The 26,800-nt window shown below is 36.3% G+C and overlaps 1 protein-coding gene across 6 annotated transcripts in view; it reads right to left on the reverse strand.

The window, feature by feature from the left end:
- The window catches only part of DPP8 (dipeptidyl peptidase 8), a 59,689-nt gene that overhangs the window by 13,994 nt on the left and 18,895 nt on the right, over positions 1–26,800 (reverse strand). For 5 of the 6 annotated variants that reach the window (XM_068553816.1, XM_068553824.1, XM_068553806.1 and 2 more), the window contains 11 exons: positions 18,205–18,378; positions 17,213–17,381; positions 13,476–13,586; positions 12,680–12,808; positions 12,064–12,125; positions 10,276–10,376; positions 9,441–9,618; positions 8,399–8,558; positions 4,778–4,857; positions 1,299–1,451; positions 912–1,047 (listed from right to left, as the gene is read on the reverse strand). In XM_068553816.1, coding sequence (XP_068409917.1) covers positions 912–1,047; positions 1,299–1,451; positions 4,778–4,857; positions 8,399–8,558; positions 9,441–9,618; positions 10,276–10,376; positions 12,064–12,125; positions 12,680–12,808; positions 13,476–13,586; positions 17,213–17,381; positions 18,205–18,378 — 1,453 coding nt within the window. The remainder of the gene's footprint in view (positions 1–911; positions 1,048–1,298; positions 1,452–4,777; positions 4,858–8,398; positions 8,559–9,440; positions 9,619–10,275; positions 10,377–12,063; positions 12,126–12,679; positions 12,809–13,475; positions 13,587–17,212; positions 17,382–18,204; positions 18,379–26,800) is intronic. The other variant, XM_068553835.1, reaches the window with a different exon arrangement.

Genomic DNA, 26,800 nt, shown 5'->3' on the forward strand with positions numbered 1-26,800 from the left:
AATTATCTATTTAAGAAGCAGACACAAAGTATTATGAACAATCCTTGGAGCCCAGGAGGTATTCACACGCAGAACACAAATACTTTGTGCTCGGTTTGTGTAACTTATTGATGGTTAAGCCATATACCTGATGGGAAACTGAAACCACAAATTAACTTAATCAATTGGTTTTCCAAAGTGATATAGACCTATACTAAATCTGTGCATACTGGATGATGTTACAGTCTAAGCAGAGATCATCACCATATCACAAATTCTGATTGTGGACATCAGAACATACTTATACCTTGTGGTTTTGCACTAATTTCTTAATCCCTTAGGAGATATTTAAGAGTGAAAATACCTAACAGGAAAAAAAGGATTTGGGGATAAAATGAATTAAAAGATATAAAAAATTAGTCCATTCTTCATGTTTAAGAAATCAAGCATTTTAAAAATAGGTAATTCACAGTGCTCTTCACTCCCATACAGAGTGAGTGTTCTTTTATTAAGATGGCCATTACAAGTGCTGTAGAAGTTTAAGAAAGTGACCAGCTGGGTATTCCTTAAAACTGCGGCTTCCCTGCTCAAGAGTCTTACTAGTTCAGTATATATTACCTTCAAATTCAGTTGTTTATCTGGGAACTCATCCAAACATGTGAATAAATCACTTCCTAGCTGGTATCCTGACTATTTTAATTTTATTTTCAAAAAGGCCTTCCAGACTTGCTCCTGCCTGGAGTAGGAGGTAACCAGTCTTATTTGATAATTGATAGACTAGGAGGGGTGGGATCAATCAGGAACCCAGCAGCTCAGGGACAGGTGGTGATAAGAGACGGGAATACTCTGTTCAGGAAATGTGGACATATGACACAGGTTTAGTGCCCTAATGTACTAATCCTACTTAAGATCAGGCTCAGGGAAATGAGTACCTGCTGAATCCAAAATGGTGGCCCAAAATTCCTTTGTTTTGCAGGTTGGGTCATCTTCAGGACTTGAGAGCTTGTAAAGGGACACACAGTGTGGATTCTTCTGGTTACTATACTTACTTATAAAGAAGTCACAATGCTAGAGAAAGGAAAAACAATTACTTTTCCCCAGGGAAAAGTAAAAAAGGTTATCTGTTGCTACATCTGCACTGATGCTACAGCTGGAGTATGGTAAGAGTCTGACCATTTATACACATAAACAATTCTAAAGTTAAGGCTAAGGTTTTTGCAGGCCAACTTCACCAATCTTCACATTACTGAAAAGGAGTATTACATGAGTAGAGGGTTTTTAATATGACAGGAAACCCTTTTCAAACAGGGACTTAATACCCGGCTGATGCAGCAAGAGTGGGAATAGCCACGGTCGGTCAGCCTTGTCACCTCTCCAGGATTTACATAACTGACCACGTACAGGTGATGTTCTAAAGGAGAGTCTTTGGTGCCTTCAAAATATACCAGCTTTCTGACTTCATCAACCTGGATCTGTCAAAATAACAACAAAAAAATCAGTGCTAGTATGACCTTGGCAAGACCAGTGATTTAACAAACAATATCCAATTTTATTCAGAATCATTTGAGTCACCCTTTGCCTTGTGCCTCTTTTTAAAAATTTGTCACCAATGTTAATAAGCTTGAGTTGGTTTTGCTCATGTCTTATAGCTAAGAATAGATCCTGTCCAGAAGGTAAAACGATGTCCAAGTTGCATGCTATTGGTAGTTTCCTATATGGTTAGAATGTGTACTTTTCTTAAAATACAAAAATTATTTCATTAAAATGACAATCCTTTACAGAGAAAAAAATACCTATATTACAGCTCAGGTCAACCATTCACGCACACTTAAAAGAGTTTAATTTTAGCATCCTATTTCTCAGTGCAGCATTATCTTAGGCAGTGCTTTTTTAGTCTTTTGTACAAATTTGCAAAAATTTTTTATCTATTGGGCTGGGGAATAACTGAACTCAATCACTCAATCAGTTTCAATACTGGTATAGTTTATAAATAACTATGAAGGATCTTTTAAGTCTTCATTCAGAACTCAAAAGAACTGCAAGTATACTCATAGCTGAATTCACTTAATAGTCTTCCTAAATTACAGTAAGATTCTAAATAAATGGCTTTTATTGTTCCTTTTCAAAATCTTCTAGCAGCCTACTCAAATGATGTTTAATAAAATTCAAACTGTTTGGGCTTCCATGGTGGCGTAGTGGTTAAGAATCCACCTGCCAGGACAGGAATAGAGACGCAGGCATAGAGAATAGACTTGAGGACACAGGGAGGGGGAAGGGTAAGCTGGGATGAAGTGAGAGAGTGGCATGGACATGAATACACTGCCAAATGTAAAACAGACAGCTAGTGGGAAGCAGCCGCATAGTGCAGGGAGATCAGCTTGGTGCTTTGTGACCACCTAGAGGGGTGGGATAGGGAGGGTGGAAGGGAGACGCAAGAGGGAGGAGATATGGGGATATAGGTATGTGTATAGCTGATTCACTTTGTTATAAAGCAGAAACTAACACACCATTGTAAAGCAATTATACTCCAATAAAGATGTTAAAAAAATAAAAATAAAAATAAACAGTCAAAAAAAAAAAGAATCCGCCTGCCAATGCAGGGGACACGGGTTCGATCCCTGGTCCAGGAAGATCCCATATGCTGTGGAGCAACTAAGCCTGTGCGCCACAACTACTGAGCCTGCGTTCTAGAGCCCGCGCGCCTAGAGCCCATGCTCCGCAACAAGAGAAGCCACCCCAGTGAGAAGCCCGTGCACCCCAACAAAGAGTAGCCCCAGCTCACCGCAACTAGAGAAAGCCCGCGTGCAGCAACGAAGACCCAACACAGCCAAAAATAAATAAATAAAGTAAATAAATTTATTAAAAAAAAATTCAAACTGTTTTATACAGCAAAGAAAACACAAGTACATTTCTAAAAGCAAGTATTTTTAAATGCCACGTTTTCTCCAAGAAGCTTCTTCTTAGTCATTATAAACATTTTCTTAGCATGCATGGATAGAGAAATAAACACACTTGACATTAAGTAGACCTATATGACACAGACAGAAAGAATACAAAGGATAAGAAGTGGCAGAACAAACATTCATGAAGCTTCACAGGTATGTGTTAATCTGTGCAAAACGTCAGGACTGGTTCTGCTCTTGACCTAGCAGTTGGAAGTCAGGTCTCTCAAAACTGCATAAATAACTGGTTAACTCCTCACTCCCCTTTTCTTTGTTTCATGTAGCAACTTTACATGAAACACCTGAGGGTTTCAGCATCACATGAATATCAGAATCACCTGAGGGGCTTGTGAAACAGATTGCTGGGTCCTACCCCCAGGCTTTTTGATTCAGGAGGTCTGGGGGGCGAGGGGGGCCAAGAATTTGTAGTTCTAAAAAGTTCCCAGGTGATGCCGATCCTCTGTGGTCCAGAGAACACACTTTGAGAACCCTAAGGGGCACATGGGTTTAAAAGCCTCAAAGATTTACTCAGTTATGGTCATTAGAAATCTTTGGGTGTGAACAGGTCACTGGCAAAAGTAAAGAAGGGAAAGGTAACTTAAAAAAAGTAAAGCAAGAATAGAGAGAAAATAGAAGAGTAAGAAAGAGAGACACAAGCACATCACATAAATAAGTATGACATAAAGAAGAAAATTGATGTACATTATGGCAAGCAGTAGAAAGACACTTAGGTTGCCCAAATAAGGTTCAGATCTGCATAAACACAATTTTGGGGATTCCCTCAGTATTGTCCAACCATTACACAGCATGAAGTTTACATTAGTGTAAATTTTTATTATCAGAACTTAGAATTACACTGTAAGATTTTTCTCAGGTGACAATAACATCCAAGGTCCCCAAAGAGAAAAAAATATATTGAATATATAACCAAAAGGTCATGTGACACTCTCAGTGGAAACGAGACTTTAAAGGTCGCCTATTATATTCTAAAGTTTTTACCAACAAAAACAAACCTGGGACCTGGATCTTCATTCTTTCTCCTTAATCACCTTGGGGACTACGAGTGACTTCTACAGTAGCCAGTATATATAATCCTTCAATAAATCTCCGAATCAATTTGAGGAAATCACAGGCCTTCACTAAATCCTGGTAGCATACATCATCTTAACTGTACGTATCACACATAAAGGATGGCTTTCTTAGATATCTCATGAAACTGACCACCTAACTGAAAGTTGAAACAAACACAAGGTACTATAAAAGGCAAAAGAAATAAAATTAGAATTCATTGAATTACTACAGAAAGCCATATGTATGCCAAGAGTGAAACAGAGGGTGGATTTCCCTCCTCTTCTTTATCAATCTACGCTCTGTACAAATGTTCATCAAATTCTGCAGGTGGTAGATGAAACTTCAAATTTGTGAGATAAGATAAACAGGTGAATGAAACAGCATCACTACTTCAGAAGTAGTAAATGCATTTTCTAATGTAGAAATGACACAAGGAGTCTATAAGAGATTTAGAAATAATTTTCAAACTATATCATAACTCACTTTATTTTTTTTCATAACTCACTTTTGCTAGACTCGAAAAGTATGGACCAGCCCTTTCCTTATTAAGTATTAACACTGTATTTGAAAATGGTGACCTTTAGTCACATCTAATACCAGGGTTATAAAATGGGTGAGATTTATAATTTAAACTAAGACTCTTCTTTTCCAACAAACTGGGTTCTTTTAGGCCCTAAAAATATTTTCAAAATACTAGGGTCATATGAAGCTGCACTATTGATTTTTAGTACTGCATACACACAGCCGATGTTGACTAAATATATCAGTAGAATAAAAGAACATACATTAGATCCATGCCGGCCAAGAACTTCCCATTCACCGCTGGTAATTGCTATTTCCTCTTTGACAGGGCACTTGAAATCACCTGAAGATAAACATAATCATAATTCAGCACTCTATACCAGACTACAAGCAAATGAAACAATGCAAAATAGTATTCTAAACTCTTTTTTCCAAAAAGGTAACACTGAAAAATTCAAAGTTATGTCTGGAGTAATGAAAATGTTTTGCAACTAGATAGAGGTGGTAGGTAGTTGCATAACTCTGTAAATGTACTAAATGCCACAGTTCATTTTAAATGTTCACTTTAAAATGGTTAATGTTATGTGAATTTCACCTTATAATAAAGTCTAAAGTTAAAAAAAATTCCAAGTTATGAGTCTTCATAATAATAATGGAATAATCCATGTAAATAAAGTGAAAACAGCAAAATAGATTCTTATGGCAAAGACAGAAAAGAACTCAAAAGCACTTGCATTCCTAGACCTTTGGTTAGAAAGATAAAAAAATCTAATGGGTCAATAAGGCATTTCTTCCAGAAATGCAACAAACTACTTAAAAAGCCAGAAAAGGAAAATTTTATTACAATTGTTTTTCATTTGCCAAAAACAAATTGGGTATTACCACAGTCAATACCAACACGTCTCATTTATCTTTATAAGATTCTGTCTTGGTAGATGAGGCTCTCTCAGTGGCCTAAGGAGAAAGTTAAAAAAATGGAACCACTGCTCTATGCCTAGCTGCTACCAGCTCTGGCTCTGGGGAGTGACAGCTGAGGACAAGCTGAGATGGTGAGATGATACAGGATCTTGAGTAGGGTCCTACTCAAGTTAAAAAAAAATAGACTCCTTTTCTTTTTCTTAGATACAAAAATTCAACTTAGTATTTTAAATTTTATCACCAGAAAATAAATATTATTTAACATATAATAAGTACTAATTGGGACTTCTTTGGTGGTGCAGTGGTTCAGACTCCGTACTCCCAACGTAGGGGGTCCGTGTTTGATCCCTGCTCAGGGAACTAGATCCCACATGCATGCCACAACTAAGGAGCCCACCTGCCGCAATTAAGACCCAGCGCAACCAAATAAATAAATAAATATTTTTTAAAAATACTAATTGTTACACATTATAGACACTTATGGAAGAAAGGAGGGAAGAATAAAATAAAATGGACATCAAGAAAAGGAGGAAGATCTGGAGCAAGAAAGACTAAGTATAAAGGAGGGAAATGGAAAGAAGAGGTAGACAAACTGAGGGGCCCAGAAACAGACACTGAGAGGGAACAGAGGCTAGGTGTTCTGAGAAGAACGTTAGCTAAGGTGACAGCTCTTCTTATTCTTCAACAGGAGTATAAAATTTTAAGTTATCATCTTTTTATCACTGTCCCAAGAATGTTGTTTTAGTTAATTAACTACTATTCATAGCTCTTTGACCAGTCTTCATCACTAAACTTTCCAGAATTCCATAAGTAGATTTAATTTCTGAACAACAGAGGAACTGGTAAGGGCAATTTCATGCTAAGGGCCAAATTAAACTAAGGGTCTTGGGGAAGAAATCTCCATCTTGGATATATAAGCTCCTGTCTGATTAAAAAAAAATTAGGCTAAGAGAAGGAGCAAAGTCATAGGCAGTATTTACTTTGCTGTCCTAAGATGTAGCTCACTGTTTCCCAAGTAAGAATGATATTTAAAAGGCCATGTTGAGGGCTTCCCTGGTGGTGCAGTGGTTAAGAATCCACCTGCCAATGCAGGGGACACGGGTTCGAGCCCTGGTCCGGGAAGATCCCACGTGCCGCGGAACAACTAAGCCTGTGCGCCACAACTACTGAGCCTGCGCTCTAGAGCCCATGAGCCACAACTACTGAGCCCGTATGCCCCAACTACTTTAGCCCGCATGCCTAGAGCCCGTGCTCTGCAACAAGACAAGCCACTGCAGTAAGAAGCCCGTGCACTGCAACAAAGAGTAGCCTTCGCTCACCGCAACTAGAGAAAGCCTGCGTGCAGCAATGAAGACCCAATGCAGCCAAAAATAAATAAATTTATATATATATATATAAAAAAAGGCCATGTTGAAAAAACAACCCAACTAAAAAGTTGGCAAAGGATTCAAATAGACATTTCTCTAAAGAAGATATACAAATGGCCAAGCAACATGATAATGTTACTAATCATTAGGAAAATGCAAATCAAAAGCACAATGACATACCATTTCACACCCACTAGGATGGCTCTTACCAAAAAAACCCCACAAAACAAAAACAAAACCAAAACAAACAAAAAAAACTACACCCAGAAAATAACAAGTGTTAGCAAGGATGTGGAGAAATTGGAACTTTTGTGCACTTCTAATGGGAATGTACTAAGGTGCAGCTGCTATGGAAAAGAGTATGGTGGTTCCTCAAAAAAATCACAAAAAGAGTTACCATATCCAGCAATTTCACTTCTGGGTATATACCCAAAAGAATTGAAAGCAGGGTCTGAAACAGATGTCTGTCCATCCATGCTCATTACAGCATGATTCACAACAGTCAAAAGGTAGAAGCAACCCATCTGTTCATGGATAGGTGAATGGATAAACAAAATGTGTTTCTATATACAATGGAATATTATTCAACCTTAAAAAGGAAGGACATTTTGACACATGCTACAACCTGGCTGAAGCTTGAAGACACTATGCTAAATGAAATAAGCCAGTCATAAAAGGACAGACCTGTATGATTCCACTTATATGAGGTATCTAGAGTAGTCAAATTCATAGAGACAGAAAGTGGCTGCCAGGGGCTGAGGGGAGGAAGGAATGAGAAGTTACTTATTTTCCACTAAATTGGGTATTCCTTATTGGATAGTTTCAGTTTTGGAAGATGAAAAATGTTCTGGAGATGGATGGTGGTGATGGTTGCAGAACAATATGAATACACTTAATGCCATGAAACCGCACACTTAAAACAGTTAAAATGATAAATTTTGGTTTGTATATTTTACTACAGTTTTTTAAAAATGGCTATGTTGAGTCTGTTAAGTTACAAATGGCAGTAAAGCATATAACATAATATCATTAAATGCCTACTATTCCAAAACAAACTCTATATTATTAAAGTAGAAAACCATAACTCAATTTTTTAAAAACACAGGAGTATTCAATGTACCATTTCATTTTTCCTAGGCTTACACATTCTGTATTACATTTCCCAGAAGGAAACCCATCACTTTTTAAAAAGAAACTAACTTCAGTTGACATAATATTTAATTTCACTTTGGGAAACATAATTACATCAATCTGAAGAGCTATACCTATAAATCAACTTCAGTGTAGATGCAGACACTATAAAAAAAATCTAGTATGCACAAATATCTAATAACTTTGTAATGTTTTAAAACTAGCTTTTTTAATCTAAAAATTATATGAGCTCACTTTAAACAAAATGTATAGTTAAGGCAAAAACAGAAAGTAAAAATAAATAATCCCAATACCCAGAGATTACCCACTATTAATAGTTTATTATGTATCCATCAAGAACTTTGTCCTATGCTTATAAAGTACACAAAAAAGACATTACATTACCCTGCCCCTCCCACCTTCTGCCCCCAACGTTTTCCCCTTTTTAAATAAAAAAGGATTTCTTACTTGGGGCAGGCAGCCCACCACTAGATCGTTTGTATTTGCTCTCCTTTAAAATGGATGTGATTTTATATAAATGTCGAAAACCTGTTTTGCATTCAGAGGCAAAAATAAATTCAATTTCATCTTCATGACTTTGGGGAAAAACATGAAAGATGTCATGGATCTGTAAAATGAATAGCTTAATTTACTATACACATTAATGAAAATACTACATAAACAATTCAATTAAGCCAGAGAAAGAAGAATTACTTGATAAACATACTCTGAAATATAAATAACTGTCAGGCTAGGGTGTATGGTATATGTACAATTAGAGATTTTGCCTGGGCCTTTCACGTTTCTCTTACTTTAGTCAAAGACTTCATCTATTGAGAAATAAATGTTTCCAAATGGAGAAAAAAGAAAAATATGACCAAAAGCTGTTTCTTACTCACCATCTCTGAAATTCTTTGAAACATGGCACGAAGTTTGTTTAATGATATAAATCTTATTACAGAAGTGATGAGGAAAAATGTCTTTTACTTTTCTTTTCCAGAGAGAAATATTCTAACAGTTCAAGGGAAAACAGATGTTCATCTGTTTTAGGTGAATCATATGAAGCCTATATTCAGCCAGGGAGCGAGCTAGCTTTATTTATTTTGTATCTTGTTTAAGTTTTTTCCACTAAACTGGAAAATGAAAAATTCAATCCCAAACTGTTATATTTTGGTATAGTTTGCCAACTTAAAAGAGAAAGTCTTTTCTAGACAGGATTCTTGTGGTCCTCTCAGAGGCACTAATGAGGCTGTGTTTTCAATATCTGATGTGTCCAGAAAACAAGGGCAATTCTGCAGTCAGGGAGATGTCATTTCAGTTTGTACCTTTTATGTACAAACCATTACCCATTCTGGAACCAACATTCCAATCTGAAAATGTTCAAACTAAGCAAATAACATTCAAGGTTACTTTGAACTCAAAAAATTCATTTTGATAGTTTGCTATCGAGCTTCATTTGCTTTAGCATTCTGAGAAAATATTCAAACCAAGTACAAGAAAACATGCATACATTTATCCAGACGTCTGTTGTTTCTTCATAGATAATCAGTGGCGTCACAGAGTCAGGCACTGACTCGATGAGTCTCTGTCTTTCCATGGCATCATCTTCTACTGGGATAAATAATTCAGGTGAGATCAACACTATCTGTAGGCGAGTTTGGGAGCGATCTAGTAGGATAGCCCACGCACTATTTAAATAAACAAAAGAAAAGCACAAAATAAAGCACACTCTTCAGAAAATGAATATTCCACTAATCTTTCCCCTAGCACCCATCAGTTATTTCTATAATCACAATGAAAGTATTGCTTTAGTATATGTTAAATTATCACTTACAAATGGCTAATTAAAAGTATTAGCTTATTCTACACTTATTTTTAAAAGTTAAGCTTGAGTTTTTAAAAGTAGTTTTCTTTAAATTTCCAAAATCACAGATGGCCTTTGAAATTGTTTTCTCCCTTTAATGTCGATAAATGTCTCGTGAAACTCCTGTTGTCCACATTAGACACAGGAACTACATGTAATCATCTTCACATAAGGCTCTACAAATATTTCTGCTTAATTATTTATTAAAAATATACATACTTATATGTGAGCCTAAAAGTCATACAATTTAACCACAAATAACACTGTGAAACTGTGACTGGCTAAGAGACAGAATTAAAATGCAATGCACCTATGCTTATAGGATTACAAGTCCACTTAGTTCAGGAAAAATTCTTTGTGCAGAACTATCTACACTTCAAATTTACATGTGAAGGCAGCTCCAAAGGAAAGGAAAAATCTAACAGCAGACAGTTCTGGGTCCTAAATTATTTGTAAAGAAGTGGCAATTTAACATACGCACTATTTTCCCTCTGGAGTCCATCCAGCTCTGGCAATATATTCAACTCCTTCAAACAGAATCTCAAAAGGCTGAATTAGTTCCTTATCTATGACATCTATAAGCTATTAAAAAAGAAAAAAGGAATCTAGTTATAGAAGACTGAGATAAGTAACTAGCTTATTGGTCTACTTAAATCACTATCTTTAACAGCATAACTTTTTCAGTCTTAGGTACACAGGATTAACAAAACCAGCAGTAAGTCATGGGTTACCTCTACTGGTGCTCTTACATCTAACAAGTTCTAACTACAAGAATTAGCATAGTCTAAAAGTCTTTTCCCGTGAGTTTATACTAACAGAACTCTTGATAATAACTGGTAAAATCAGATTTTAATCACTTTATAGACTCTAGTATCTAAGAAAAATAATAGTCCCTAGTTCCTTATATTTTAGCTTAAAATACTATTTTTGTAATATATTAGTGAAATGGTCCTGAGAGCAAACTTTTTTCCCTTAATAGTCTAGCTAACACAATTTTAAATATACTTTTTAAAAAATGGACAAAGGATCTGAATAGACAGTTCTCCAAAGAAGATATACAAATGGCCAATAAGCACATGAAAAGATGCTCAACATCATTAGCCATCAGAAAAATGTAAATCAAAACCACAGTAAGGTGCAACTTCAAATCCACTAGGATGGCTAGGATAAATAAAATGTGGTATATCCATACAATGGAATATTTTTGGGCGATAAAAAGTAGTGAAATGCTGTTACATGGTGCCAACGTGATTAGTGCTTGAAAACATGATGCTAAGTGAAAGAACTCAGACTAGATACTGTATGATTTCATTTATAAGAAATGTCCAGAATAGGCAAATCCATAGATACAAAGTAGATTAGTGGTTGCCCAGGGTTGGGGGACATGGAAAGGTCTGGGGATGATGATTAAGGGATGTGAGTTTCTTTCAGGGGTAATGAAAATGTTCTAAAATTGACTGTGGTGATGGCTGCACAATTCTGTGAATATACTAAAGGCCATTTTAAACTTTAAATGAGTGAATTGTATTGTATGTGAATTATATTTCAGGGACTTCCCTGGAGGTCCAGTGGTTAAGACTCTGCACTCATAGTGCAGGGGGCCCAGGTTCAATCCGTGGTCAGGGAACTAGATCCCACATGCCACAACTAAAAAAGATCCCGCACGCGGCAACGAAGACCCCACGTGCCGCAACTAAAAAGAACTGGTGCAGCCAAATAAATAAATAAATATTTAAACTGTGTATATATATATGTGTGTGTGTATATATATATATATATATATATATATATATACACACACACACACACACATATATATAAATATATATATATAAAATTATACCTCAATAAAGTTGTTAAAAAAGTCTAGCAAAGACGACTGTTTTTTAATTAATTTTGTGTGCATTTAGCTTATAAGCATCTGTCCAAATGGAAAGTAGCAGTATAAAAGAAATGAGGGATATTTAATCTACTGTCAACACAGAAGGTAACTCACCAGTCAGTAACCACTATTTAAGAAATACTGATCTGGAGAATTAACACAGGCAAAGAGGAAAAATACTGGAAAGGAGTGGTAAATATGCATCTCCCCATATTCCTATCTTGGGAACCAGCAGAAAGTTTTCAAAGTAGAAAATTAGGTCAACCTGAAATCATGATCTGTAGATGTCTCAGCAAGTTCAACAAGTCCAAAAAATAAAAAAGCATATCTAAAATCTCTATTGACAGACTAGTCAAATGATACAAAAAGTTAACATTTTATACTTACCCTTCCTTCAGCATCAATCAGTATTTCCGACATCTTAAAAGTGACTTTTGGATTTGCTGTGCCTTTAGAAAGAGACATAAATGAACAGTAATGCATATCCAAAATTATTCAAACGAATTTTGCCAGATCAATCCTTTTTATACTTTAGTCAAATGAGGAATGTTGCATATAGACAGGACTTTATTGCATAAGAATCTCAAAACTCCTTTTCAATTCATAATTTTTAATATGGCTATAAAAAAAAGAAGCTGAAAAACATCAAGAGTACGTAATGAAGGGGAATTCGTATCATTTCACAATTGAAATGCTGTAAATAGCAATATGGGAAAAAATTACTAATTTATTAAGAACATAATCCCTTAAAAATCTTTATTTCCAAGCAAAGGTACTTCTTTATTCATTTCTTGAAATAATCAGTTTTGTGCACTTCCTCACCTTTGAAATAATTAAAAAGGATCAGCCTGTAATTTAAAAATCTACTTCAGAGACACTTAAACAACCCATCCTTACTAAATCTGTAAAATATCCACGTTGACCATACCTTTGGATGAATGCAGAAAGAATCTTGTTTGAAAAGTAGGAATGAGTGAATATAAATGCCAATGGAATACAGTACCTGTTTTAGGATAACGGAATGAATCTGCCCTCCTTGTTTCCAACATAGGGGACGTAACATGAATAATTTCCACTTCGGATTCATCATTTTCTTCATACAGAATTCTAAGAATTTTACTGCCACTGGGAGCTTAAAAGGAAATTAAATATTGAAAATTTAGGAGAATTATGCCAGAAAGTAATCATAATTGACCATTCCCTCTAGTATTATATCTCCCATAGTGAAAAGCAGTTTATACATAAAACATGCTGCCTTTTATGTATAGAGTATATGTACAATGTATTAGGCTAGAATGTAAAACAAATTTCTAACCAGATCACAGTCAAAAAGTTTGAAAGCTACTGCTTTAGAGAGCTGTTTCTCAGCTAGTAAAATCCTTGTGAATACACCAAGAAAAAGAAGGAATTTGTGCTCTTTTTTTCTGATCCATTCATACACTAATTTGGCCATCTGTTCATGCAGACTCTAGTCAATCCTATGTTTTTTATAGCAACTCCCATTAAGGGGTGGTATTTTTTATTTTGCCAGCAATGTTGCCACCAACCAGCTTCTAGATGAAAAACTGGCAAGGAGAGTTGAAGGACTTGGGGTACTGAACCACAATACACCTGTTTTTTATGAGAACTCATTATGGTGAGATATAGCCTGAATATTCTAAATAACTACTGGTGGGATCCAATCTTCATCACTTCAGAATCTATTATTCAGAATTAAGAATCTGTGCAGTTAACTAATTGGTAGTTGAATCTCATAATACTTTAATTGACCTATAATATATTATTTTGAAGCCTCTTACTTGTTTCAGCTTCTGGACACCACCAATAACCAGAATATCTATCAAATTCTTCTTGAAGAACAAAGGTAGCGACTCCAGCTGATCTGGGATCCTCTTCCATGTTGGCTAGCTCTAGACAAACATAAAGGCAAAATTATCACAGAAGTTCTCTATCTTTTCATAGGTACAAAGCAGAATGATTCCATTTATTCTGAAAGGCAGCTATAGTATAGTGGTGAACTGTGGAGCCAAATGGACTGAATTCAAATCTGGGTTCCATCATTTACTAAATGACTGACCCTGGGCAAAGCATCTGATCACGTTCCACTGCAGTACCCATTTATAAATGGGAATAAGAACCTACCTTATATGGTTGTTATGAGGATTAAATGAGTTATTTTACATAAAGTACTTAGAACAAAGCCTGAGCCATAGTATGTGTTCCATAAATGTTAGTTATTATTTTCCCATTTAGCTAGGACCATGGGAAAAAGAATACATGTAAAGGGTCATGGTGACTTTTTACTCTCCTACACAGAGAAGCACATCTTTAGACTGAGAATGGGGTCTCACAGATCATGTAATTCACCATTTCTCCTCCCTCCCCTTCCTCTTATTTAACCAAAGCAGATGAGCTTTTATCTGTTTTACACTTAGGTTTCCAGCAAGTAGTCTGAAGGGAACTCTTGCTTTAAAAACAAAATCTAGGGACTTCCCTGGTGGTCCAGTGGGTAGGGCTCCGCACTCCCAATGCAGGGGGCCTGGGTTCGATCCCTGGTCAGGGAACTAGATCCCACATGCATGCCGCAACTAAGAAGCCCGCACGCTGCAACTAAGAGTCCACATGTCTCAACTAAGACCCGGCGCAGCCAAAATCAATCAGTCAATCAATCTAAAAAACCACAAAGCCATAATTACGTAAGATTTCATGACATGGGAAAATGTTTACAATATACTTGAATTTAAAAAAGCATATTACTAAATGACATGTATACTGATTCCATTTATAAAAGTGTTATACAAATACATATTTTTTAAAGTGTCAGGATATAAATCAAAATGTGGTCCTCTCCAAATAGTGAGACTATGAACAACCTTTTGAAAAAGAATTGCTTTATAATTTACAAAATCTTAAGTGTACTGTTTACTTTGAAAAATGCATATACTTGTATAACCACACCCTAACAAGACATAGAATATTTCCAACACCCCAGAATGTTTTCTCATGCCCCTTCGCAGTCAATGTCCATTCCTGCCTCAGAAGCAACCACTGATCTGATTTCTATCACCATAGGTTAGTTTTGAATATTCCAGAATTTCACGTAAGTGAAATCATACAGTATACACTTTATGTTTGTTGCTGAGTGATATTTCATTGTATACCACAGTTCTTTTATCCATTCATCTGTTAATGTACATCTGAGCAGCTTCTAGTTGCTATTATGAATAAAGATGCTATGATTATTCTTGTATAAGAATCTATGTGGACATGTGTTTTCCTTTCTCTTGAATAAAGACCTAGGACTGGAATGGCTGGGTACTGTAAAAAATTTATCTTTAAATTTGTAAGAAACTGCCACACAATTTTCCAAAGTATCTGTATTATTCTATACTCTTACTAGCAATGTATGAAAATTCCTCTCCAACATTTGGTGTTCTAACGGGTGTGTAGTAATATTTCGCAGTGATTTTAATTTTATAGGCAAGTTTCACTGTATTATGTTCTCTTATCTGTATTTTCTGTATGTTGTCTGAAACAAATGTGCAATATGAACCAATAACCCCTTATCCAAAAATTTTGAGTCCAGAAGTGTTTAGAACTCAGAATTTGGGGGATTTTTTCATATTCATACATCTACGCATAATTATGTCACATCTCCAGCAAGGTAATCAAATACCCTGTAATCAAATATACTAATATTCCTGCAGCAAATTTAGGAATAGGCACACTAAGTAGGATTAAGATTATAAATATCCTCAGGTCAGTTCAGGTCAGGTTTTGCCACCAAATGAGTTTTAGCACCAACCTAATGAAAACTAACCTCAGTTTTCAGAGTTTCTGAATTTTGGAATTAATGATATAGCCAAAACCAGCACTCAGTTTTCTTGGATCTTTCAACTACTCCAAAGTTATACCTTCCATACTGCTTTATATTTTGTTCTCCTTTAGATGTGAGACTATGTATCGCTCATTTATATCTCCCTATCACTTACTACAGACCTCAATTACTAAGATTAATTAGATGAATAAATGGTATCATCTTGTTCTCCCAATAAGATATGTCCTTTGAGAGTAGAGGTTGGTATTAAGTTACCTTTAAATTCCTCTATTATAGGAGGCAGAGAATAAACAAATGCACATGCCAACTGACTACACCCACCCCAAAGGGGACTTTCATTTGGAAACCTACTGTGACTAAGAGGAGTAAGAGTAATATTGCTTACTCTCTACCTACCTTTCTATCTAAACACACACTTAGGGCTTCCCTGGTGGCGCAGTGGTTAAGAATCCACCTGCCAATGCAGGGGACACAGGTTCGATCCCTGGTCCAGGAAGATCCCACATGCTGCGGAGCAACTAAGCCCACGCGCCAGAACTACTGAGCCCGCGCTCTAGAGCCCGTGAGCCACGACTACTGAAACCTGCACGCCTAGAGCCTGTGCTCTGCAACGAGAAGCTTGTGCACCGCAATGAAGAGTAGCCCCCGCTCACTACAACTAGAGAAAGCCCACGCACTACAACTAGAGAAAGCCCGCGTGCAGCAACAAAGATCCAATGCAGCCCCCCAAAAATTAATTAATTAAAATTTTTTTAAAATGGTATATTTCACATGTTCAAAAAAAAACATAGAAGCAGTACACTATTTCCCATCTTTCATTTGTATAAAAGCTTTGGAGAAAAACATACACGTCTTTTCTGTGCTTTCAGTACTGCTTAGCATTATTATAGTCACTTCAATAAAAATTAAATACTTCCACAATACAGAAAGTTTTATTTTTCCTATTATGACAAAATAACTAAGCAGGCTCTGCAAAAAGGGGAGACAAATTTTTAGGTAGTTCTTATAGTGTGTACTAGATTTTTCTGTTTGTTTTCCTAAAAACAAGATTAATTTTTTAAATTAAATTTTATTTTAATCAGAACAGTTTTGGGACTTCCCTGGTGGTCCAGTGGTAAAGAATCTGCCTTTCAATGCAGGAGACGCAGGTTCAATCCGTGGTCGGGGAACTAAGATCCCACATGCCGCAGGGCAACTGAGCCCGTGAGCCGCAAACTACAGACCCCATGCGCTTTGGAGCCTGCTCACCACAACTAGAGAGAGAACCCGCACGCCACAACTAGAGAGAAGCCTGTGCACCGCAACGAAGAGCCCGAGCACTGCAACGAAAGATCCCGCATGCTGCAACGAAGATCCCGTGTGCCACAACTAAGACTCTACACAACCAAAAATACAAATTAAAAAAATTTTTAAAAAAGAACAGTTTTGGGGGAAATTCTGGTAGTCTTATTAGGCTTAAAGAACAATCAAGTCAGAGGTGCTACTGTTGTGCTGTCTGAAAATGACCCTTAAAACCAGGGAGCATTATATAGGTGGTACATACCAGTTATCCACTGTACTTTTGTCCTTTTTCATTTTAAAGATTTAAGTTTAAAATATAAAGATCACCCAGCATGCTTCAATTGGAAAATGTAAGCAAAAGCAAATTAAATTAAAAAAATACTTTTCAGGAAAGTAGATTTGAAGAACTTGAATTACCATTGTGCACATAAGTAAGCCTCCTTTCTTCTCTCGTTACAATGTTGGATATCCATATATCATTGCTATGTATAAAAGCAATCCAGTCTGGATCAGCTGGGCATAATTTTGGATCCATCCGAATGTTGGGACAACTAGTCTCCACTAAATTGGGCTGTAAGGGTTGTTGCTAGAAAAGTAAACAACATTTAAAGGCAAGTATCATGCTGATACATATTTGTTTACCAGCACCCTTCCTATAAAAGGAATAATAATCCCAAGTACAATATCAACGATAATAACTGCTCTCCAGAAAAATGTACTTTCATATGCCTTAACTTATAAGAAAGGACTCATTTTTTTTCTATGAATTAATAAGCTAAGCATAACAGGAGCAGAAATAAAGACAAAATAAGAGCACTTCATAAATTCTGTTGTCCAAACCTGTTTAAACAGAGTAATTATCGTTTGTTACATGCTTTTATTAAACACTTATTTGACTATTTCACTTATTAAATATTTCTAATTAATTTTACCAGTATAAAATAATTTGCTCATAAAAATATAATGAAAGCTAGAATCATCACAATTCTATCGGAAGAATAGTTCTGATATCACATTAAAATTGCCTAGAATAAAATGAAACATTTAAAACCATTTACTGAGATGAATCAAGCTTTTAGGGGAACCAAAGAGGGATTGCCCTGTGATATCATTATCTTCGAAAATCCACCTCAGCACTTACTCAAAAAATGGCACTGGTGCCCTTTACTAATTCTTCCTACACAGCAAGTATTTTTAGCATTTTAAAAATGTATACTAATGTCACTGAAAAAATTATTAACTCTTAAAATTGGAAATTAATACCCATATTTCTTGTTTTCTTTACTACTAAATCAGTAGTAAACAATTGGTGAAAAGAATTTTTTAGTTTGTTTAATTACCTTTCTGATTTGGACACAAATAACTTTAGGACCCAAAAACAGATTTATCAAGTAGTAACATCAACTTACAGTAAATCCTTGTGGCCCTCCATCTTTTACGTGATAAATTCCACTACCAGCTTGAAACAGAAATGTTCCACTTCCTTGGTGATAATCATAAGAAGCAATTCCAACTGTTCCGATGCGTTTTCTTTCTCTCAATAGTTCTTCTTCTCGAGAATACATTCCATAGTCCAGTGTTGCCTAATACAGAAAGAAAGTCTCACATTCCAGTCTTCTGAAAGGTGGCTTTTTGCTTTTAGCACTGAAATTCTAGCATCTCCAATATTATTGAGTTTACATTTTGAGTGATCCCAAAATTTGCCAGCAACTTTAAACAGATTAATTTCAGGAAGTCTGCTGAAAAATTTCTTGGTAAAGGGTCCCTAGATGATTACTGTATACATTAGAGAGCAAGAATTAAGTCTCATCACCTTGGCTTGGCATTCAAGATCTTCTACAACTTAAATGTAATATAGCAGTTCTGCATGCACTTAAGAGCAGACTCTGAAGTCAAGCAGTTTGAATCTAGGCTTTGACTCTCATCAGAAGTGTGACTTTGGGCAAGTAGTTTAATTTCCTCAAAAGTAATTTTCTTCACTTTCAAAGTAGTAATAAATCATCTACTTCAGCTTTGTGAAGATTAATTTAGATAAAAATATGTAAAATGTTTAGCACAATGGTTGGCAAAGAGTAAAGTTCTCAAATATCAGCTGTCATTAGTACCTTTCCACTAATTCACTAATACTGCTTTAATAAAACCTCAGGTCAGGCTTGTCACACCAATGATGTAAAACCCAATATGCGGTGTTCTGCTCCTGGCCTTTGTTCCATCAACCCCCCTCCCACCCGAGGCCATTTTTCTTTCTATCCATCCAAGTTTTACTGATATCCCAAAACCTTAGCCCTAAATCAACGTTGGCCAGGAAAGTTTCCTGATCCACTATGGTGTACAGTGATCTCTTCTTTGAAACTTATATGAGCTACTATCTCTTTTACTCATTTGGCTATGGTTTTGTTTTTCACTTTTTTTCAGTATTTCTGACTAGAAATAGATTAAAAAAAAAACAAAAAACTTGAGAGCAGAATCTGTCTGATTTTTGCTTTCCTACCTAAAGCATCTGTTAAAATCTCCCTCAAAGAATATTTGTAATCAATGATTGATGATGAAGAGGGACCTTCCCAAACTAAAAATATTATTTGACACATATATAAAATTTAAAAAAAAATATATAAAAAAATCTAATAAGTGCTAGTTTTAAAAATTTACATCCACATCTTCCCTAAGAGCTCTTTATGATAAATAAGGGGATAAATAAAGGAATGGTAAATAAGGGAAACAGACATGGTTTCTGCTACCAAGGACTAATACTATTTTATGTTATGTTATACTATGTTACTTTATTTGGCCATGCCATGTCTTGCGGGATCTTAGTTCCCTGACCAGGGATCAAACACCGGCCCCCCACAGTGGAAGCGCAGAGTCCCAACCACTAGACTGCCAGGGAACTCCCAAGGACTAATACTTTAAAAGTAGCCAAGTTCAGGGACTTCCCTGGTGGTCCAGTGGTTAAGAATCCGCCTTCCAATGCAGGGGACGCAGGTTAGATCCCTAGTCAGGGAGCTAAGATCCACATATGCCGTGGGGCAACTAAGCCCGCATCCGCACGTCGCAACGAAGACCCAGTGCAGCCAAAGTTAAAAATAAATAAATAAATTTTTTAAAAATAAAAAAAAATAAAAGTAGCCAAGTTTATATATCTGGAAAAAACCATAATTCGAAAAGATACATGCACCCCAGCGTTTACTGCAGCACTATTTACAATAGCCAGGACATGGAAGCAACCTAAATGTCCATCAACAGAGGAATGGATAAAGAAGATGTGGTACATATATACAATGGAATATTACTCAGCCATAAAAAAGAATGAAATAATGCCATTTGCAGCAACATGGATGGACCTAGAGATTGTTATACTGAGTGAAGTAAGTCAAAGGCAAATACCATATGGTATCGCTTATATGTGAAATCTAAAAAAAAAGGGGGTAGAAATGAACTTATCTACAAAACAGAAATAGAGTTACAGATGTAGAAAACAAACTTATGGGGCTTCCCTGGTGGCACGGTGGTTAAGAATCTGCCTGCCAATGCAGGGGACACGGGATCAAGCCCTGGTCCGGGAAGATCCCACGTGCCACAGAGCAACTAAGCCTGTGCGCCACAACTACTGAGCCTGCGCTCTAGAGCCCACGAGTCACAACTACTGAGCCTGCGAGCTACAACTACTGAGCCCGTGAGCCACAACTACGGAAGCCTGTGCGCCTAGAGCCCGTGCTCCGCGACAAGAGAAGCCACCACACTGGGAAGCCCACGCACCACAATGAAGAGTAATGAAGAGTAGCCCCCACTTGCCACAACTAGAGAAAGCCCATGCACAGCAACAAAGACCCAACATAGCCAAAAATAAATAAATAAAATAAATAAATTTAAAAAAAGAAAAAGAAAACAAACTTATGGTGACCAGGGGGTAAGGGGAGTGGGGAAGGATAAACTGGGAGATTGGGATTGACATATACACACTACTATATATAAAACAGATAACTAATAAGGACCTACTGTATAGCACAGGAAACTCTACTCAGTACTCTGTAATGGCTTATATGGGAAAAGAATCTAAAAAAAAGTGGATATACGTACATGTATAACTGATTCACTCTGCTGTACACCTGAAACTAACACAACATTGTAAATCAACTATACACTAACAAAAAAATTAAAAAATAAAATAAAAGTAGCCAAGTTCATTGGCAGAAATGTATGTCTCCAAAATTAAACCAGCATACTGAAAGTAAACGGTGTTCAAGGATGGCAAATACATGTGTATACTTGCAAACTTAAAATAATGTCAAGTGAAGTTAAAAATGAGACAACCTTGGAATCCTGCTAAAAATCTACCTCGTTTTTTTATATTCATTGTATCACTTTTTTATTAATGTTTAATTACATATATACATATATATGTGTATATATACATGTGTGTATGTGTGTGTTAGGCTCCAAAAGAAAAAACTAGAAAATTCAATGTTTTATTAATTCTAATCTTTTTTTTTTTTTTTTTCAATTTATTTTTGGCTGCGTTGGGTCTTCCTTGCTGCATGCGTGCTTTCTCTAGTTGCGGTGAGTGGGGGCTACTCTTCGTTGCGGTGCATGGGCTTCTCATTGCGGTGGCTTCTCTTGTTGCGGAGCACGGGCTGTAGGCGCGCGGGCTTCAGTAGTTGGGGCACGAGGACTCAGTAGTTGTGGCTTTTGGGCTCTAGAGCGCAGGTTCAGTAGTTGTGGCACACGGGCTTTCATTGTTCCGCGGCATGTGGGAACTTCCCAGACCAGGGCTTGAACCCTTGTCCCCTGCACTGGCAGGCGGATTCTTAACCACTGCACCACCAGGGAAGCCCTAATTCTAATCTTTTTGTTTTAAATATCTTTTAAGACTGTTTCCATTGACACCAAGAGCAATTTTGAGTATATAATTATATTTTAATTTCTCCCTCTTACTCTCCCTGAACGTCATCAGATTTGATCCATACTTAATATGTCTCAGGTTTGTTTTTTTTTTTGGCTGCTTTGGGTCTTTGTTGCTGCGCAAGGGCTTTCTCTAGTTGCGGTGAGCGGGGGCTACTCTTTGTGGCAATGTGCAGGCTTCTCATTGAGGTGGCTTCTCTTGTTGCAGAGCATGGGCTCTAGGCACGTGGGCTACAGTAGTTGCAGCATGTGGGCTCAGTAGTTGCGGCTCACGGGCTTCAATAGTTGCGGTGTGTGCGCTCAGTAGTTGTGGCGCATGGGCTTAGTTGCTCCGTGGCATGCGGGATCTTCCCAGACCAGGGATCGAACCTGTGTCCCCTGCATTGGCAGGAGGATTCTTAACCACTGTGCCACCGGAGAAGTCCCCTTAACATGTCTTAATGTTTAATAATCAGAACACAAGACATTTCAGAGCTAAGAAATTAACTTTCACAAGAGAACTCTGCATTTATAACTTTGTGATTATAAAATTTATTATTTGAAAGCGTATCAAGCAAGATGATAAAAAGAACCCTGAAAAAGATCTATTATGAGGAACAAGGTTAGCTTTACCAGATATTAAAAAATTAAAACATGAATAAACAAAATGAACAATGGTACAGAGTAGAAAATCCAAAATAGAAAGCTGAATATAGAAATTAATAAGAAAGAAGTGGTGGGTAAAAGATGAAATGTTAAGATCAGTGATTACTGATTTAAATTTTATCAGCTGGAATTACTGCATAGCCATATGCAAAAAGATAACACTGGATGCACTTCCCACATATTCCAGAAGGGTCAGAGATTTAAATGTTAAAAATGAAACCAACTTCCACTTCTAGCCAAGATGGAGTAACAGGGACCAGGTATGTTCTCATATCTGAAACAACTCAGAAATGGACAAAATATATAAAATCATGTTTTCAAGACACTGGACATCAGACAACAAAGGACAGCAATCGCTGAGAAATGGGAACCAAATGAGGTGTGCCTTACAGTTGTCCCAGATGTTGGTACATGGAGGGGGAAGCCAATGGGTCAAAGAAGAAATCACAGGAAATCAAAAAATACTTTGAGATAAAAGAAAACACAATATACCAAAACTTAAGGGATGCAACAAAAGCAGTGCTCAGGAGGAAATTTATAACTATAAGTGCCTATATTAAAAAAGAGATCTCAAATCAATAACCTTCCACCTTAAGGGAGTACCCTGGCGGTCCAGTGGTTAGGGCTCTGTGCTTCCACTGCTAGGGGCCCAGATTCTATCCCTAGTCAGGGAACTAAGATCCCGCAAGCCACGTGGCATAAAAAACAAACAAACAAAACCTTCCACCTTAAGATACTGGAATAAAAGAGCAAACTAAATCCAAAGCAAGCAGAAGTAAGGAAATATACACATCAAATTGGAAATAAACAATAGAGAACAGAAAAATAATACAGCTTAACAAAACCAAAAATTGGTTCTTTAAAAAGATCAACAAATTTGGGCTTCCCTGGTGGCACAGAGGTTGAGAATCTGCCTGCTAATGAAGGGGACACGGGTTCAAGCCCTGGTCTGGGAAGATCCCACATGCCGCGGAGCAACTAGGCCTGTGAGCCACAACTACTAAGCCTGCGCGTCTGAAGCCTGTGCTCCACAACAAGAGAGGCCGCAACAGTTAGAGGCCCGCGCACCACGATGAAGAGTGGCCCCCGCTTGCTGCAACTAGAGAAAGCCCTCGCACAGAAACGAAGACCCAACACAGCCAAAAATAAATAAATAAATAATTTAAAAAAAAAAAAAGATCAACAAATTTGACAGATTTAGCTAGAATGACCAAAAATACAAAAAGAAAGAAGACTCAATTTACTAAACTCAAGAATGAAAGAGAGTTGCTACTAACGATCTTATGGGGTTAAAAAGGATTATAAGGGAATAGTATGAATAAGTGAATAGCAACAAATTAGACAATGTAGATGAAATGGTTAAATTCCCAGAAACACACAAACCACCAAAACTGACTCAAGAAGAAACAGAAAATCTGAATTGACCTATAATGAATAAAGAGATTTGAGTTAGTAATCGAAAAGCTTCCCACAAAGAAGTCCAGGACTAGATGGCTTTACTGATGAGTTCTACTAAATGTTTAAAGAAGAATTAAGACCCATCCTTCTCAAACTCTTCTTAAAAAAAAAGAAAAAGAACAGGAGCAAACACTTTCTAACATTTGATGAGGTCAGCATCACCCTGATACCAAAACCAGACAAAGACATAACAAGGAAATAAAACTACAGACCAATATCTCTTATGACTATAGACACAAAAATCCTCAATAAAATACTGACAAACTTCCAATAAAGATGTAAAAAAAAAAAAAAAAAAAAAAAAAAAATATATATATATATATATATATATATATATAATTGGACAGTTAAATATGGTGCCCATATCTAACCTAAACAGAAGAGCATTCTAGAGCTGTATGTTTAGGAAAGTTTAAATTTGACAAATAAAATCAGCATTGTTGCAGAACTGCAATATTTGCTCAAACCATGGGAAAAAAAAAGAAAATTCACTCTGACAATTTTTCTTTGATAATTGAAATATTCACTCAATTTTTAACATATTTACTGGAATAATTAGGTTTAATCATCATCATCAAACAAAAAATACTGACAAACTGAATACAGAAGCGTATTAAAGGATTATACGTGACCAAGTGGGATTTATCCCAGGAATGCAAATTTGGTTCAACACATAAAAACCAACCAATGTAATACACCATATTAATACAATAATGGAAAAATGTGATCTTCTTAATAGACCCAGAAAAGTCATTTGACAAAAACCAACACCCTTTCATGATAAAAGCACTCAACAAACAAGAAATAATGGGGAACTATCTGATTCTGATAAAGGGCATCAATGAAAAACCCACAGCTAATATAATTCTTAATGGTGAAAACCTGAAAGTTTTCCCATCAAGATCAGGGGGAAAAAAGGATGTCTGCTCTCCACTACTATTCAACATTGTACTAGCGGTTCTAGCCAGGGCAATTAGGTAAGGAAAGAAATGAAAGCTTCTGGGTTGGAAAGGAAGAAGGAGAACCATCTCTATTCACAGATGACACGTGATATATAGAAAACCCTAAAAAATCTACAAAAAATAATTAGAACTAATAAATGTGTTCAGCAAAGTTGCAGGATACAAGATTGATATACGAATATCAATTGCAATATCAACTAGCAGTTGGAAAATGAAATTAAGAAAACAACACCATTCAAAACTTCATCAAAAAGAATAAGTACTTAGAAATAAATTTAACCAAAGAAGTGCAAGACTTGTATACAGAACACTGTAAAATACTATTTAAAGAAATTTTTAAAAATCTAAATAAATGGAAAGACATCCCATGTCCACAGACTGAAGATAATAAAGATGGCAGTAGACCCCAAATTAATCTAGAGATTCATTAGAATGCCTATCAAAGTTCCAACTGCCTTCTTTCCAGATATGGATAAGCTGATGCTAATAATATTCATATGGAATTTCAAGATAATCTTGAAAAAAACCCTCACATTTTCCAATTTCAAAAGTTAGTACAATGTAGCCACATTAATCAAGAGAGCATGATACTGGCATATGAATAGATAAATAGGCCAGTGGAATACAATTGAGAGTCCAGGAATAGATCCATACATTTATGGTCAACTGATTTTCAACAAAGGTGCTAAGACCACTCCAAGGGGAAAGAATAGCCTTTCAACAAATGGTGCTAGGACAACTGGATTCCACATGTAAAAGAATTAATTCGGCCTCCTATCTCACACTATACACAAAAATTAACTCAAAATAGATCAAAGATCTAAATGTAAGGGCTAAAACTATAAAAGTCTTATATAATAAAACATAGATGGAAATCTGTGTGATATTGGATTAAGCAAGTTCCTTAAGTATGACACCAAAAGCACAAGCAATCAATGAAAAAATAGATCGACTGGACTTCATCAAAATTTAAAAACTTTGTGCGGCAAAGGACTTGTATTAGTTTCCTAGGGCTGTTGTTAACAAATTACTACAAACTTGGTGGCTGAAAACAAAAGACATTTATTCTCTCACAGTTTTGAAGGCAGAAGCCCAAAATTAAGGTGTCAGCAGGGCCAGACTTCCTCCAAAGGCTCTAGGGGAGAATACTTCCTTGCCTCTTCCAGCTTCTGGTGGCTCCAGGGATTCCTTGGCTTATGGCACTATAACTCTAATCTCTGCCTACTCTTCACATGGCTTTTCACCTCCTGTCTCAAATCTCCCTTTCCTTTCTCTTATAAGAACATCAATGATTGTATTTAGGGCCCACCCTAAATCCAGAATTATTTCATCTTGAGATACTTAATTACATCTGCAAAGACCCTATTTCTAAACAAGATCACATTCACAGACACATTTAGGACTTGGACATATCCTTTTGGTGGTCCCTATTCAGACAACAGGACATTATCAAGAAAGTAAACAACAAAAACTGCAAACAACCTGATTAACAAAGTGGGCAAAAGACTTGATTAGACATTTCTCCAAAGAAGATATACAAATGGCCAATAAGTACATGAAAAGATGCTCAATATCACTAATCATTAAGGAAAAGCAAATCGAACCACAATGAGATACTACCTCATACTCATTAGGATGGCTCCTATCAAAAAGCCAGAAAATAGTAAGTGTTGGCAAGGATGTGGAGAAATTGGAACTCTTGCGCACTGCTAGTGCGAATGTAAAATGGTGCATGGAAAATAGTATGGCAGTTCCTCAAAAATATAAAAATGTAATTATCATATGATCCAGCAATTCCACCTGAGTATATACCTAAAAGAATCGAAAGCAGGGACATGAAAAGATATTTGTATACCCATGTTCATAGGAGCATTATTTATAATAGCCAAAAGGTAGAAGCAATTCAAGTGTCTATTAATGGATGAATAAACAAACAAGATGTGGTATATACATACAATAGAATATTATTTAGCATTCTGACATATGCTACAACATGGATAAACCTTAAGGACATTATGCTAAGTGAAATAAGCCAGTCACA

The sequence above is a fragment of the Eschrichtius robustus genome, chromosome 1 (assembly GCF_028021215.1).
Source record: "Eschrichtius robustus isolate mEscRob2 chromosome 1, mEscRob2.pri, whole genome shotgun sequence".
Taxonomy (NCBI): domain Eukaryota; kingdom Metazoa; phylum Chordata; class Mammalia; order Artiodactyla; family Eschrichtiidae; genus Eschrichtius; species Eschrichtius robustus.